This window comes from Rhamphochromis longiceps, linkage group LG19, assembly GCF_057381845.1.
Source record: "Rhamphochromis longiceps isolate RC_006_pf linkage group LG19, R_longiceps_female_GT1.1, whole genome shotgun sequence".
NCBI lineage: Eukaryota > Metazoa > Chordata > Actinopteri > Cichliformes > Cichlidae > Rhamphochromis > Rhamphochromis longiceps.
Genome location: NC_140575.1, coordinates 1 through 17846, shown reverse-complemented (window position 1 = coordinate 17846; position 17846 = coordinate 1). Strand labels below are relative to the sequence as shown.

At 38.8% G+C, this 17846-nt stretch overlaps 1 protein-coding gene across 2 annotated transcripts; it reads left to right on the top strand.

The window, feature by feature from the left end:
* Positions 1–982: 982 nt before the first annotated feature.
* LOC146645966 (uncharacterized) lies at positions 983–14775 on the top strand. 2 transcript variants are annotated; one of them, XM_085391806.1, is made up of 4 exons: positions 983–2214; positions 4209–4240; positions 4680–4705; positions 6045–14775. In XM_085391806.1, exon 4 carries the CDS (start codon positions 7292–7294, stop codon positions 14690–14692), a length of 7401 nt encoding a protein of 2466 aa, XP_085247932.1. In that variant the 5' UTR covers positions 983–2214; positions 4209–4240; positions 4680–4705; positions 6045–7291; the 3' UTR covers positions 14693–14775. The 2 variants fall into 2 exon arrangements, with proteins under 2 accessions (XP_085247932.1, XP_085247933.1); XM_085391807.1 differs by lacking the exon at positions 983–2214 and having other exon boundaries at positions 3415–4240; positions 6045–14173; positions 14304–14527.
* The last annotated feature ends 3071 nt before the right edge of the window (positions 14776–17846 follow it).

The window sequence follows — 17846 nt, the reverse complement described above, 5'->3', positions numbered from 1 at the left end:
ATATGCCTCCATATTTGTAATTTTGTAAGTTATTGCTATTCTGCTAAATCATAGTATTTCTGGTACTTTTCGGTACTTGTGGTAAATACAGTATTTCTGCTAAATTATAGTATTTCTGCTTTATTATACTATTTGTGCTAAAAGATAGTATTTCTACTAAATGTAGTATTTCTGCTTTTTATACTATTTGTGCTAAATTATAATATTTCTGCTTTTTATACTATTTGTGCTAAATTATAATATTTCTGCTTTTTATAGTATTTGTGCTAAAACATAGTATTTCTACTAAATGTAGTATTTATGCTTAATCATAGTATTTCTATATATTTCTGCCAGGTACCCAGGCAGCCAATCCTCTGTGAGGACTGAGACATTCAAATTTGCATATTGGGGCCTTCATGGCTTCTAAGCCAGCCAATCATATCTGAGGGCTGAGGAATTCAAATCCACAAATCAGGGCCTGCACGGCTTCCCAGCCAGCCAATCATATATGTGGTCTGAGGCATTCAAATTTGCATATTGGGGAATTCGTGGCTTCTAAGTCAACAAGTCATTCATGTCATATATCTCTAAAAATTCGCATTTTAATGATAAATTGTCAACACTGGAAGATTCCCCCATCTCTTCTGAACAAAACGGTGTAAGAATGACCGCTCTAGCCCCTACGGTTAGGAAATTATGGTCATTTGTTTGAGGGGAGTCGTCACTATGAGAAATAGACTGCAATAATCCTGTGCCTCTCTGTGCTGCGTGTGCAAATAGATGCACCTGTTTTGGCGGGGAAAAGTGCACAGCCTCTCTGATTGGTGGATTCAAATTCAGCAGCTCCCAGGCTGACCTAGAAACTTACTTCTCTCTCCCTGTGTGTGTGTGTGTGTGTGTGTGTGTGTGTGTGTGTGTGTGTGTGTGTGTGTGTGTGTGTGTGTGTGTGACAGAGAGAGAGAGAGAGAGAGAGAGAGAGAGAGAGAGAGAGAGAGAGAGAGTGAGTAAGCCTTTTAATGGGATGATCTCATTCTAAGATTCAAATTCAATATATTTAGACTGGGTGACTGAATTGGATCTTGTGTGTGTGTCTCTCTGTGCATGTGTGTTTCCTTATGTGTACATATTTGTGATTGTGTGGCTGTTATAGATTTTTTTGCTGATTTTTTTTCATTTAACAAGTATATTTGAGGGACCCTCAGCATGTTCAGCATTTTTTCACCTGTCCATTTTGCTTTTCCAATTTTTCTGTTTAAGTTATTACTATTGTGCTAAATCATACTATTTCTGCTATTTTATAAGATTTGTGCCAAATATAGTATTTCTGCCAAATATACACTCAACAAAAATATAAACGCAACACCTTTGTTACTGCTCCCATTCCTCATGGGATGGACGTAGAGACCTAAAATTCATTCCAGATACACAATATAACCATCCCTCCCAAACAGTGGTCACAAATCAGTCCAAATGTGTGGTAGTGGGCACATCTGCTATATTGAGGTAATCCATCCCACCTCACAGGTGTGCCACATCAGGATGCTGATCTGACATCATGAGTAGTGCACAGGTGTACCTCAGACTGCCCACAACAAAAGGCCACCCTTTTCTGCAACTTTTCAGCTTTTTCAGCTAGTTTTAGCAGACAGCTTCAGCTTTAAAGCAATTCAGAATTCATATGATTACAACCAATATGTATTGGAGTAAAAGAAACAAATGTGCAATGAACATGTCAGGAGTCGCTGTTAAAAAGTCTCATGGCAGTGGGGTTAAGGGACCTCCTGAACCTCTTGAGTCCTGCAGTGGAGTGAGATGAGCCTCTGCAGCTCCTACTGTGAGGATGCTTAGGCGATCACCAACACCAGCTCCTTGGTGTTGGTGTTCAGAAGAAGACTGTTCTTATTACTGCAGTCAGTTAAATAAATCTATCATAATAAAGTACATTTTAACATAATGACCTTGTGTTTATTTATGTCTTTTAACCATTATTTCAAATTCAAAGAATCCCATTTGAAACATTTATTAAACTTATAGAATTAAATTAAAAGTTGTTTTTTGTTGCAAAAAAATCTAGTATAATAATATTTAAATTTACATATATTTTCACGTTTTCCATGCCAATTTTGTGTAATTGCGGAGTTTCCCACTTTTCCCACTACTCGTGAATGCCTCCTTTTTTACGTCTCCGCCTGACTCCTGAATCTCCGTCCACTCTCAGCTCAATCCGTGCCGGTAAGTGCTGCTTCTCTGTCTCTCTTATCTGAAATGAAATGTCTATAAGCTGTATGAGGGATTTACCCAGTTGTTGTTAGTGACTTATGAAGCCAGTCGAAGTATAAGTCATGTTAAAGTAACACAATGGCTGCTTTTTTAGTGAAACGTTGTAATTTTACTATTTAAAAGGAGTGTTTGGTATGCTAGCCCTAAGTGCTAACGCCTAGCCTAGCTGCTATAGGCCCAGTGTGAAATTAATATGGTTCATTTGATTGTTTATTACAGTTATTGTGTTGTATTTGGTTCATTCGGTGTGTTAGTGTTTCTGAGTCTGTTAGGGAAGCTGAAGTTAGTTCTCTTCACAAATCAGTCAGTTAAAAACGGCCTCATTCTTTCGGTTGTGAGGTAATGAGCCGTCATTTTAGAACCACTGATTAGCTGCTGAAGCAGCAGGGTCGGCAACTTCAAAGGAGCCATTTTACCGCCATTAGCTGTGTCCCAAAACGTCGGCTGCATCTTTCGGAGGACCCAGCTTTCGCGGTCTACGTGGACCGAGAAGGCTGTGAAACTGGACGGTCTAGCCTTCAGATTTGCGTCACCGCTGTCTCGCTGGAGTTTAATAAACTCGGCCGTCTGCTCCTTGCTATTTAAAATATAACAGGACACTGGCGTAAATTCTCGACCGTTTAACGTTTATTGAGCTGTGTGAAAATCCCGGAGGACCCACCGGATGGATTAATAAAGCTTTATTTAATCTAATAATCTAATAACTTTGATCTCAGCCAAACCGATTTACTCCAGAACAAATAAAACACAGAAAAAGGCAAACAATTACATTTTTAAGTTATCAGAGTGACTTGTATATCATGTTTAACCTGAGTAGCGAAAGAGCGGGGGTCTGAACCCCCCTCCCGGCTTGCCATCTAGCCGGTGGGTGACAGACGTCTCTGAAAACGTCGGCACACTTTTGCAAATATGCGATGTCTTGATAAACCAAGCAGATATTTGTAATTTACACCGCTACTTTCTCGCCTAAAAATATGTTAAAAGTTTATTCGGGGAAATGAAGGACTCATTTGTCGGCCGCATTTGAGACAGCCTTCGTCGACTGGCTGTGACATAATCGGCCTTCAAATGCGGCCTCCGGAGGATGCAGCCGACATTTTGGGACAGCTTCTGACTGAAAGCCGGGAGAAGAAGAGTCACGTGCCTGTACCGGTGTGTTTTTGTGCTGTGGGTTAATTAACAGAAGGGAGAGAGAGAGTGAGGATGAAACACATAATATAAGAATAATAACATCTCTTAACAAGAAGTTTTTTTTAATTAGTTAATTTTAGTTTTTTAGTTAAATTTTAAGAACTGTTTAACAAACACTTGTTTGTGCAGGTTGTTTTTTTTTTTAATGAAACCTACACCTGCAGCTCTGTTTAACTTCTCACTTTGTGAAAAACTAACGAAATATAAAAAAGTCCACCTTCAAATAAATAAAATGCAGCAGTGCACCATTAATATTATAAATATGATATGTAGATATTTAAAACAACAGCATATTAAATGATACTGTGTGCAGGTGATAATATTTTTAGGAAGCAGAATTTGAATGCAGAAGAACTCAAATGTTGAAGCCTACAAAAATAACATCCAAGCTTTCATTTATGATTGTTCATGCTTTGAAATTGTGATGTCAGAATTTGATAAAGTGTGCAGAGCTAGGTGTAGCAAATCATTGCTTATTAAATCTACTGTGTTATCTAATAGCACCAAACTAATAGAGCTATCACATAACTGAGAAACGTGTGTGGCTTATTACAAATGGATGAAACCACATTTTACCTTAATGAAGACAGTAATCTTTAATAAGGTGTAGAAAAAAGAGGAGAGTTGTTTGTTGCTGTGGTAAACAAAGAAGTGTACTGAATCTTTTGGACTACACAGAGTGATGCAGTATTGACTGTGATGCTGATTTGAGTTGTCTCATTCTGTGTTTTTGTGCTTTGTCTTTTGTTACGCAGAGTGAAAGAGATCTTTGGTTTTGCCTTTGCTGGTAAGTAAACAGTGATTGTAACTGAAGCAGTATGAACCTGGCATTGCGTAGCACATTTGGCAACTTACATACTTGACTTGACATTTGGCAACTTGACTTTTTGTGATATGTTTCCATTTACTGATTGGCAAAAACACAAAGTCAGGTTTTATTACATGGTGTAGGAAATATTTGGTATATCCTGCACTTGTGCCAACAAATATTGCTGGCTATTCTTTATATTTCTGTAGTAATGAATGCTTTTATTACACTTGCTATAGCCATGTGAGACGCTGCAGTTCATTTATCTCCTCTTTAGACTACAGTAAGCTAATAAAGCCTTAAATAAATTGAGAATTTTACTAGTTAATTTATGTCACAGTAAATTGGATTGTGTGTGAAGAGGCTCAACAGTCTGAATCATCAAACAGTGATCTGATGAATTGTTTCCTTTCTCTAGACTGCTGATCTGATCGTCTCAGTCTGGTAAGTAAAGGTTTGTCTGAGGGAAATGTTTCTCATTATAAATCAAATCAAATCACTTTTATTGTCACATCACATGTGCAGGCACACTGGCACAGCACATGCGAGTGAAATTCTTGTGTGCGAGCCCCACAAGCAACAGAGATGTGCAAACACAACAACACAAACGAGCAAAATACAAGATACAGGAGATTCAGTTTAGTGCAGTGAGTCAGCACAGCTCTTGGCAATCATCAGATCCTAGAAAAGTCTATGTAAACATTTCCAGACTTACAGATCTCTCTTATCATCATAGTACATTTTTAATTAGGCCCTAATATCGGCCATGCTAAGTTTATTGTAGATTTAGTGGAGTGTGTATTAAACATGCCCCAAATTTGACTGAAAAATGTAGAAACTGCTGTATAGGAGTCATCTGTCTCCAAATTTTTCATTTTGCCAAAAGTCATACTGAGTAAATTATTTTTTACTTTTATGTTAACGGCTTCCCAGACATTATGATATACTGTTGTACCAGGTAAGTACACACAGAAACGGGAATTTGAGACCTTTGGGCATTTAGGATCATGTGAGTTGAGTGCATGTAAGTGTGGTCTGAGACTGTCTGCTCTGACTTCATTGTGTGGGTTTAGCTTGACCATATAATGTTTATAGTAAGTTTCTGTAGCACCGCATCTTGGTTTACAGACTCTGTTTGTTTTTATTGTGTTAATAGAATGCAAAAATGTCCTTAGAAATGTTCCACCACCATATGATAAACATTTTCATTCAGTTGAATCTAATAATGTACTGTACAACTCTTCAGTGTATAATATATGTTCTGTATTTTTCGGACTGTAAGGCACACTAAATTCTAAGGCACATTAAGCCAAACAAAACAGATAAGTCAAACTTTATTCAACTCATTTACAATAACTCTCAAAATACAGAACAATACACTCACTTTTCAGGATTTATGGACTGATGAATGTGGATTGATCAGTTTGAAATCTGCTTCATAAGCATGGCTCTCAACAGGTGCCAGGCCCTTATACACACACACCGTATTATGTTGAAGCACAGTACGAATTACTCTACGAGGGTGCTGACTATGGTAGCCATGCTCCGACAATACATCAAGTGGTGCTGCTTTGTAGCTTACCAAAGTCATACTAAAACATTTGACAGAGTGCCGTGTAGCACATAGAAGTGGTTTGAAATCAGTAAGCACAACCATACATAAGGTGCACTGTCTATTTTTGAGAAAATTAAAGGCTTTTAAATGTGCCTTATAGTCTGAAAAATACGGTAAAGCCAGGTTTATTGGAAGTGTGTCTAATTCCACTTTCTTTCTGTCTTACAGGTGACCTGCTGCAGAAAACCCTCTCCCTCTATCATTAACAAGCCATTAACAAGCAAATTCAGTCTGTCCTATCACTCTCCCTCTCCCTGCTCCATCTTTTTTGACAAGGGATTCTATCTTCTATCATTTCTCCGCCATGTACTCTATCTAATTTTGACAAGCATAAGCCCTAGTTTGACAAGAAACCAAGTTTGACAACAAACCAAGGTTGACAACAAACCAAGTTTTTGGAAATTGAAGTTACCGCAACTTCGACGATCTGTTTTCAGAAATCTGAGAGATCTCTGCTCTCACTGCTCCTTCTTTCCTGTCGTTAAACTCTCTCATATCCACTCATTTTACTGGAAATTACAAGTAAGAAGTTGAATATACAGTACAGTAGAAGTCACTGTAGAAACTACTTACACAGCCCTACATTTGTCATTTTAATTTTGCATTACACTTTGGAATAAACATTGATTGGCTGTTTGGCTTACAGGTGCAATTGCTTTGATAAATTATATAAAATATACACCTCTTAAAGGTTTATTTGTAATAAGACAATCTGGTTATTTTGTAATATATACATTCAGACTGCTCTATTTACATAAATATTAAATTAGATTGAACTACATTTTTCAAGTCGGTTTCATTGACTATAACATTTGACTACATTAAGTTTATACTAATATTATTTAAGGACAAACCCATTTCTGTTACTCAGTGTAAGTATTGAGTTACAATTGTCATTGAGAAGCTGCCCTGAGGACCCAGACTTCCTGTTTCCTGACTGCTGCAGAACATCCAGCTGAAGAATCCTCATCGCCTGTCATCTGATCACTACACCACCACAGCTCCTTATATTTGCTTTAAATTTTAGATATCTGAAAGATTTACACAAAGTCTACTTCAAAGCTAAGAGTTTTATTATAGCCTGTTGATTGATTGTTGAGATTTATTCTGCATATTACTTCACAGAAGTATAGACCTATTCATTAACCAGTCTGGTTAAAAAAAAGAATAATATACAGTTTTTGAAAAAGCTACAATAAAACCTTTTAAGGATCTTTCAATAACTTTTATATTGAGTTTGTATTTAAGCCAGCCTTTTTACATCAATTAAACAGTTATAAGAACACTTTACCATTTGTATAGTTTTACATTTATCCATTTAATAGAAACTTGAGGAGTTTTTCAGTGTTTACAGGTTGATTTTTGTATACATTTGTGTATAAATACATATAAGGTCCAGTTTGTACTTGCACAAAATGCCAAGGAAAGGTCAAAGGTCACAGGCCCAGAAGCTTAGATGGCAAAAGGAGAAGGAACAGGTAAATGTTTCTCAGACCGGTGAGCAGGTAAAGGTGTCTGTTACAAGTATTCCCAGTCCAGAAGTGCAGCTCAGCGTTCAGACAGCCGCAGTGTCTTATGCAGATGTGGTAAAGAGAGGTGTTAGCTCATCATCTGTGCCAAATGCTAAAGTACAGCAGGTAATCCAGACTGAACCCCAGCTAACTGTGCAAACGCAGCATGATGGAGAAGCTCCAGGACCATCTCATGTACAGGTTACAAACAGTGAAAGTCGCCCACGAGTGAGTAGCATCTGTGCATCCCGAAGCCAGGCCAATGCTAAGTATGGAAAGTACCGGAATCAGCAATGCATGGCGAACAGTTTGGTTTTCCTGTCATTCTTACACGAGGATGAATTCATTACCAGAGCAGATCTTAACCGTGTGTTGGACAAAGGCCATGCCGTGTATTCAGATGCCAGAAAGAGGTTTGTGAACAGCGTGTTTCTAGCCTGCGATGAACTTCCCTCAGTTGTCACCAGCCGCAGACACGAGTATCAAGTCGACATGTCTCAGTTTGCTCATTACGGCACATTTGATGGTACAGATCACTTTCCGAGCCTTGAACAGGGACTACAGCGTTTGGCTTCAGAGTTTCGCTACGCTTTGCTAGTCATGGGAGGAACAGTCATCGCAGTTTGCAGGCTGACTTCAGGTGAATACGCATACTTTGACCCTCACCCACGTAAGTCTACAGGAATGCCATTGTCGCTAAGTGTAAGTGGTGGAACTGCAGTTGTGTTAAAATTCACACGTCTTAACGACATGATTGACAGGATCAAACGTTTGTACCGAATGTGTAGCATCGCACCAACCTGCACTTATGAACTACAGCCTGTTGAGTTCCACAGTGAAAACGCTGCTGACCAAAGAGATGCTGATGAAAACAGACAAACAGCTACAACTGTTCCAGCACCAGCTTTAAATGAACCTGAATTTGAAACCCCAAAGTCCACTGAGCAGACACGGAAAACTGTGGCCGACACTTTAGCTACTGAAGTGATGTCATCCAGAGTGGATTATTCAAATGAGCCAGCTGCTGAGCTGAACAATCGTCCTTCTGATTATTTAGAAATAGAAACCTCTGCATCTTCTGTAAGAGACACTCAGGTAATAAAAGATTCTGTTCCTCAGAATGATTTAAACACTGCCTCCTGTTTAACTATGACAACAGAGGAACTCTCACATAAACTGTTGAAGCATAATAAACAGCAAAGGAGAAAGATTAGGAGACAACTATTGGTCCAAGAAAAACTATCACAGAGAAAGGAAAATGAGAAAAAGAAAGAAAGACAGATGTACACTTTTGATGAAAGCTTTAAGGCAAAGAAAAAAGATTCTAGTAGAAAGTCTCATGATTCTGATCACAGTAAGAAAAAGAGTGTGTACAAAAAGAATCTATATAAACTCAATGCTACATACAGAGAGAAACAGAGAGAACATTTTAGAAAAATCTATAGAGAAAGTGCTAAAATTAGAGAGAGAAAAAGAGAACGTGTCATAAGGATGTATAAAGAAGATTCTTTATTCAGAGAAAAGCAGAAGGAACGAATAACAAGAACATATAGAGAATCTCCCGTGTTCCGAGAAAAGCAGAAGGAACGAATAACAAGAACATATAGAGAATCTCCCGTGTTCCGAGAAAAGCAGAAGGAACGAATAACAAGAAAATACAGAGAATCTCCCGTGTTCCGAGAAAAGCAGAAGGAACGAATAACAAGAACATACAGAGAATCTCCCGTGTTCCGAGAAAAGCAGAAGGAACGAATAACAAGAACATATAGAGAATCTCCCGTGTTCCGAGAAAAGCAGAAGGAACGAATAACAAGAAAATACAGAGAATCTCCCGTGTTCCGAGAACAGCAGAAGGAACATGTAAGAAGAAATTACAGAACTTGTGCTGAATTCAGAGAGAAACATAAAGCTTACATGAGGTCATATGTTTCTAACCTATATAAAGAAAGTGTAGAATTTAGACAGAAAAAAAAATGTTACATCACTAAACGTTATGGAGAAGAGAGACAATTTCAGCAGCAACACAAGGACAATATGAGAGAACGAATGAGAGTAAAATATTGGAACAGTATTTCTTTTAGACAGATGCATAATATCAGATGTGCAATGAAAATAAAAAGAAAATATCGTCAGATGCATCGACCAGCTGAAAGTTTACAGTGTCATCCAGATAACACTTTAATGAATGAGGCCATATCTCGTTTCAGATCCAACATTAAGTCAGCACCATCTTATGTTTGTACTGTTTGTCTAAAAGCTTCTTTTCCTAATCAGGTGAAAATCTGCAAAAGAGAAAATTACTCAAAACACCAGACTGTAGCTCAGCAGTGTCTAACTGGTAAATTTGTTCATGTGTGTGATGAAGCATGTAATGATCACTGCAGCTTTCCTGTTGAGAGAAAAAAAGAATATATCTGTCACACGTGTCACAGTTCCCTCAAAAGTGGACGCATGCCAAGACTTGCTGCTGTTAACAGTTTAGAACTGCAGGATATTCCAGCTGAACTGTGCGATCTCAACATTCTGGAGAGACATCTGATTGCCAAATGCATACCTTTTGCTAAGATTATTCCACTTCCAAAGGGCAGACAAAGACTCATACGTGGTAATGTGGTGTGTGTACCATCTGAAGTCCAACAAACAGTTGACTGTTTGCCTCGGTTAAGAAACCATTCCCAGATCATGAGGATAAAGCTGAAAAGACGACTGTGCTACAAAGGCCATCAGCTGTTCCAGACTGTTACTTGGTCTAAACTAATTCAAGCCTTGCATAAACTGAAACATATTCATCCGCAGTACACAGATATTATTATCAGAGATGATGCATTGCTTTGTGATCCAACGTTACCTGATGATGACAGCAGTGATGAAGCCAGCATGGGAAGCGATGATTATGATGAAGCAGATTTAATGGAAATTGACAACTATGAAAAAGATGCCCTTTTGTGCGAAAGTGAGTCTGAAAGTGAACAAGCTATTAATATGCAACCCTGTGATGAACAACCAGAGGAACAAAATCCTGATGAACCAGAAAGTGATTTGAACAATGGAGGTTTTGCTCTAGAAAGCTGTCTGCAGCCTGTTGACATTTCAGAAGAGATTCTTTGTTTCACTGATAACACATATTGTGTGGCTCCTGCAGAAAGAAACAATCCTGTTAGCTTCTTCAGAACTCCTTATTTGGAAGCCATGGCATTTCCTGTGCAGTTTCCTACTGGTCAGAATACACTGGATGAAAAGAGACTTCTTAAACTCACACCGAGTGCTTACTTCAAGTCAAGGCTTTTTAACATTGATGCAAGATTTGCTAAAGACACAAATTACCTGTTTTTCTCACAGTTTGTCACTGAAATACATTTGGCTAATTCCAGCATGACAATACAGCTAAGGAAAGGTAAAACTATGACCAAAGATGGACGCAAAATCACATCAGGAATGTTACAAAGTAAGACAGAAGTAGAGAAGCTGGTAAGAAATAAAGATGCAATCAGATTTATGCAGCCACTAAGAGGAACTCCAGCTTACTGGCAGAAAACTACCAAAGATTTATTCAGTATGATTCGTCAAATAGGAACACCTCAGTTCTTTGTCACTTTCTCTGCTGCTGAGATGAGATGGCCTGAAGTGATTCAAGCAATAAAGAGACAGCAAGGTGAAGAGGTTGATTTTGAAGCCCTGGACTGGTCAGAAAAGTGTGAAATTCTAAGATCAAATCCAGTAACCACCATGCGGATGTTTGATAAGCGTGTTGAGGCTTTGTTCAGAGATTTGCTTTTTTCTCCTGCACAGCCCCTTGGTGAGATCATTGATTACTTTTACAGAGTTGAGTTCCAGCACAGAGGTAGTCCGCATATACACATGTTGCTGTGGATTCGAGAAAAGGTAGAAGTAGATGTGGATGATGACCAAACTGTCTGTGACTTTGTGGACAGATACATCTCAGCTCAACTCCCTGATCCAGACAAACAACCTGAACTGCACAAAAAAGTCACTGAACTACAAAAGCACAGCAAGAACCACACAAAGACATGCTTTAAGAGTGTGAACTCTGGTTGTAGATTTGGGTTTCCAAAACCACCATCCACAAGAACAATGATTGTGAGACAGGATGAGGATTCAGACACTGAAGCTGCAAAAGCCAAACTCAGACCTTTGTTGAACCTGCTGAAGGAACCTGAAGCTGCTTCCCTCACCATAGAGCAGATTCTGTCACGATGCAACTTGACAATGAATGAGTATGAACAATGCCTCCAGAACATAAACAAGAAAACAGCTCTGATTCTGAAACGTGACCCAAAGGACTGTTGGATCAACAATTACAACCCAGATCTGCTTGAAGCCTGGAACTCTAATTTAGATGTCTCATTCATTTTGAATGCCTATTCATGTGTAGAATACCTCTGTAAATATATAACAAAGAAAGAATCTGGCCTCTCTGAATACCTGAAGACAGTTATCGATAACTCTGATAAGAACACCGTCAATGAATGTGATGAAATGAGAGCTGTGATGCAGGCTTACTCAAAAAAGAGAGAGATCAGCGCACAGGAGTGTGTGACTCGAGTCTGTGGCCTAAAAATGAAAAAATGTTCCCGCAGTGTTGTATTTGTACCAACAGATGATAACCCAGTAAAAATGAGTCGGCCCATGAGCTTCCTGGAAAGCACAACACATGACAGTTGTAATATTTGGATGACAAGTTTGAGTGATAAATACAAATGCAGACCTGAGACCCCAGAATATGAGGAAATGTCGCTGGCTGATTTTGCTGCCCTGTGCCGGTTGGTGAGTGGTCCAAATGAAGGAAAAGATGTGCTTCCTCTTCTAAACCAGCTTGGATTTGTACAAAGGCGAAAGAATGATAAACCAGCTATAATCAGGTATTACCACTGTTCACAGGAAAAAGATCCTGAGCAATATTATGGTCGACTGTTGAGACTTTACCTTCCACACAGATCAGAGCAGGAACTGAAACCACAATGTTTCCAAACCTATCAGTCCTTCTACAACTCGGGTTTTGTGCGACTTCCATGTTCAGACCACAGTGAGTCTGTGAAACGGATTGTGAAAAGAAATAAAGACAAGTATGAGAAGAACTCTGAGGATATTGAGAGTGCACTGGAAGAGTTTGAACAAAATAGGGATGTTGTGATCGATGAATGGTGTAATCTTGCTCCTGAATCTGAAGTTGTGAGGCTGCAATGTGATGAGAATCTTCCTGAGAGACATTCTGATGATGAGAACGAACAGGAGAATGTCCCTGACTACAGTCGTCAGTCTGATGCTGTAACAAAGATCAGAGCCATCAGAGAACAACCTGCAGTAGATCCAGCCGTGGTACGTGTAATGTATCAGAATCTGAACCAGAAGCAGGCCTGCGTGTTCTATGCCATAAGAGACTGGTGTATTCAGCGAGTTTGTGGTTTGAACCCAGATCCATTTTTCTTCTATATCAACGGTGGTGCAGGAACTGGAAAGTCACATCTGATTAAATGTATTCACTCTGAAGCATCAAAGATCCTGAGCAGACTGCCTGCTAATGCAGAAGAAGCTGACATATCAAATCCAACTGTTTTACTTACTTCATTTACCGGGACAGCAGCTTTTTCTATCAATGGCTCTACATTACATTCTCTACTGAAACTACCCAGGAGTCTGAAACCACCCATTCAAGGACTTGGTAACCAACTGGATGAAGTCAGATCTGAGCTGATGAATGCAGAAATTATTGTTATTGATGAGATTTCAATGGTTTCAAAACCCCTTTTTGCCTATGTGGATGCAAGACTGAAACAAATCAAAGGCACTCAGAGACCTTTTGGTGGAATGTCAGTTTTAGCTGTTGGAGATTTTTACCAGCTGCCACCAGTGCGACAGTCTAAACCTCTCTGCGTTTACGATCCAGAACAGATTGACCTATGGCAGGAACATTTTCAGATGATCACTCTAACCGAGATCATGCGTCAGAAAGATGATGTGGCCTTTGCAGAGATGCTGAACAGGATTAGAGTGAAAGAAAAGACGGATGAGCTTTCTCAGTGCGACAGAGATTTGTTGTCACAGGCTGTGACTGCACCAGAAGAATGTCCAACTGAGGTCTTACACATTTATGCCACCAACAAGAATGTGGAATCCCATAACACAGATACCCTGAAGAAGCTTCATTCAAACATCATAATCATCACTGCAGACGATTTCCAGAAGGATAAACGTACAGGCAGAATGGAACGAAGAGACAAACCATTTACAGGTGGGAGAAATGATTTACCTGACACTCTGAATGTTGCTGAAGGAGCTCGAGTCATGCTGACCAGAAACTTGGACACACTAAACGGTTTAGTCAACGGTGCTTTTGGTATACTGGTAAAGGTGGTGAGATCTGAAAATGATGGACACATAATCAAACTGGGGCTCAGAATGGACAACCGGCAGCCTATGAGACACAACCGCAGTGCTAATGCAGCATCTGATGATCTGGTTTACATTGAGAGAGCAGAGGAGAGTCTGAAGTTTAAAGGAGCGGTACGCAGACAGTTTCCTGTAAAGCTAGCATTTGCCTGCACAATTCACAAAACTCAGGGTCTTACAACACAGACAGCTGTAGTTTCAATGAAGAACATTTTTGAACCAGGTATGGCTTATGTTGCTCTCAGCAGGGTGACGTCTCTCAGTGGACTCTATTTGCAGGACTTGGATGAGAAAAAGATTTACTCCAATCCCGAGGTAACTGCAGCACTCCAAACCATGAGACAAGCCAGCGTTGAGGAAATGATGCCTCTTCTTCAGGTCAGAGAAACAGCCAGCAGACTTGACACTCTTACACTGATCCATCACAATACGGAGGGTTTGCCATCTCACATCAGTGACATCAAGAGTCATCATGAAATGTGTTTAGCAGATGTTTTGTGTCTCACAGAGTCTCACCTCCAAGGCTCCTTTGTTGCAGACAGTCTTCATTTGGACGGCTACACCATGTTCAAACGCAACAGACATGTGTCCTACACAAACTTTCCTCACATGGCCAGCAGAAGTGGTGGTGGAGTTGTTGTGTATTTGAGGAATCATTTTCAGGTTCAGGTAAAACAGTATCTGCATAATGTCACTGATCTTGAGTTTTTAGTGTTGAAGGTTCAGGCTCCATTCCCTGCGCTCATTGCAGTTGTGTACAGACCCCCTGACTACAGTTTGACACCGTTCATGCAAAACCTGGTAAGTCTTTTAGATTCACTTGAAATAATGGACTGTCACCCAATAATTGTGTGTGGAGATTTTAATGAAAACCAGTTACAGAGTGGAAGAAAATAGATTCTGGAGCAGTTTCAGTCTAGAGGGTATTCACAGCTGATCACTTCTGCCACTACAGACAAGAACACCCTGCTTGACCTCATTTTTATTTCTCAGGCACAGCAATGTCTCCATTAAGGTGTCCATATTACAGTTACCACAACCCTGTGTTTTGTGTCCTGTCCTCGAGCCAATCATGAAGTCGTGTGGTGAGTTTTGAAACAATTACAGATCATGTTTGTTAGAGTTTGCTGATTGTAGAGCATGAAAAAGATTTTTCATTGGAAAAAATTGTCTTCCCTACTCTGTCTGTAAGAAGACCCTTTCTTATTGCAATGTTATTAATCATTTCACCAAATCATGGCTGTACTTCATGCAGAGCCGGGAGATCTGCTTTCTGTTATCATGCCTCTGATCTGAAATGTGCAGCAACATTTATTTTTTATACTCATGTTTTAAATTACTAAATCTACTTTTTTTAAATGCATTCTTTCATTGATGTAAATTGTCCTCTCTTTTTTTGATACTTTATTTCACTGTGATGTATATATCTCAACAAATGAGAGCTTCCTGTCAAAGGGCTTTCAAAATATTAAATAGCAAACAAATAAATCCCAGATAAATGCAGGTATATATTATGGGTCACATGAATAAATACCGCCAATTATATTTGCTTGATTATAATAGATTTTGTAGAATCAAAGGTTTTTTCGGTAAATGAGTTTTTGTTGATCATGTTTTACAGGTACAAAAAAATGTAAAAAGTTTTAAACTATCCTTAGGCTACCAGAGATTTCTGTATTAATACATTTAGTGGAGAAAAATATTTTTTACAGGTAAAAGAATTTTTATAAAAACTGATTTAGATGTAAATGGAAAGTTTCTGCATCAATTTTCTGACTTGGCCTTTATCCGGGTGGGTTTGAGTTTGGGTGGATAAAGGCCAAGTCAGAATTCTCTGAGCAGCTGGAAATAGCTGCAAAGACGTCAGAAAGCATGGGCTTTAGGTGTAGGCCATGCTTTCTGATGCACTAAGTAGATTTACTAACTGACACCCCATACCAGCATTATATTGACTCTTGGGGGCTGAGATGGGTGGGTGGGGAGGGTGGGTGGTGTTAAAAGCACTTTATGTTTTGTAGGTTTATTTTCTTCAGACAGGGCACACACAGTCCTGTTTCCTTTGTGGGAAAACCTTCAAACATCACCATCCTCAGCTGAAACAACAACATCGTAACATCATCTTCATGAACTGCCGATCTGAACCTGATCCATCAGTGCTGGACTGCACAGATAACTACATGCCACACAGACACTACTGTTTTATGAACTGCCATACCAGTGTGTCTTCAATGGAGAAGATCACATCACCTGACCTCCTGCCTTATCTAGAGACCATCACTATGCTGCCACAGTCGACACCTCTGAAACCATCAATGATGACTCATACTGAGGAAACTGTACTTCCTGTCAGAGTCCAGTGATCTACAGAGCAGAGAAAGGTATGATTCTTTATCTTTGATAAAAACAAAATACAAGTCAGAGCTTTTAATTTAATTAATTGATTAATTTAAATCCTGTTTATTTCATAAATAATTCCACACTCAAATGATTAAACTAGTTGGCACTTTATGACTTTTAATTCACATTATGGATGAAAAATCTATGTTTTTTTTTCTACTCTGTCTCTCTGTGCAGGTATTGCTGTCTTCTGAGTTTTTCAGTTTCCAAACTGAGACATTCAAACCTCATCACTTGAGCTTGTGTCTATCTTCACCAATCTCACACTCACGTGGTGTGAGATTGCTCTTGATTCTGGTTATTGGCCTGCAGCACGTATGAGGTATTTTAAATTTTTCTCATTGTATAACTTGTTTGTAGTTTTTATGCCTTAATACTAATGAAATGTTGGGTTTTTTTCTGTATTTTTTAGAACAAGCTCGTCCGGTGTGCCTGCATTCCAGCTTCTTAGACTCTACTCAAGTGGACAGAGTATCAGTGTTTGGCCACTCTTACAGACACCGACTTCTGTCAACTCACTGCTACTGATCAGGCACCTGACTCCAGGAAGACAGAGGGCTGCAAGCCTGTCATCGTTTCCAGTGTGGCTTTGTATTCTTGGGGTAGCATCAGATTTTTCCCACAAATATTCAAAGGTAACACTTATTTTAAGCGTAGTTATTAAGTCAAAAGTCTTCCCTTGTGTTAATTTTATTTTTTTTATTTGTTTTTGTTTTCTTTTAGATTTATGTGCACTGATCGGATGTGGTGGAGCTTTGTTAACTGTGTGGAAAACATCTGTTTGTGATGATATTTACAATGAGGCTTTAAGGTGACAGTTTCCATGTAATTTCAATCCTTTTACTAAGCAAAAACATGTTTGCAATTAACATATTTTTTTTAAGTTTTGTCTTCTGGATTTCTGGTTAACATTCCTCTGTGACAGCAAATACTAAACTGGTCCAAGTACCCAGCATATCATTGGTCAAAGGCAAAAAGGACCACATGTCACACTAGCAATGAATTATTGACTGTGTTTGTGTCATCAGATTTAACTAACAATATCAGACATATGAAACTGAACTCTGGATTAATGTGCAGATTTTTTTTGTGTTTTTTTTTATTGTTGAATAATTATTTTGTAGAACAAACCCAATCTATTTACCCAAACAATGTAACTTGTTTGGGTAAATAGTGGATTAATATATCTAAGTCTATAAGTATAGCAAGCTGAATTCATACAGACACACAGCTCTAAATCCTGGATTGTAGGATGTACAAAAATGATCATGTGATTATTATGGACATTTAAATAACTATATCTATTGAACCATTACATGTATTCTTTTTAGAAATTACACAATCTCAAAATGTGAAAAAAGAAAGTGTTTAAGAGAATAAATAATGTGTGTTTGTATGAATCCTGCCTTAGTATGGGGTGTCAGTAACTACATTAGTATAGAGTAGGTCTAACAGTGGTTTTCCACATCTGCTCTAATACAGCAGTCCCCAACCTTTTTTGCGCCACGGACCGGTTTATGCCCGACAATATTTTCATGGACCGGCCTTTAAGGTGTCGCGGATAAATATAACAAAATAAAACTAGTACCGGTACTGAAAAAAAGAAAATTTATTCATAACACACGTGAAAAGACCCAGGAAAACCGAGTAAACG

Excerpts from the sequence above, each read along its gene's own strand:
- LOC146645966 (XM_085391806.1), top strand. The coding sequence starts at position 7,292 with ATGCCAAGGAAAGGTCAAAGGTCACAGGCCCAGAAGCTTAGATGGCAA.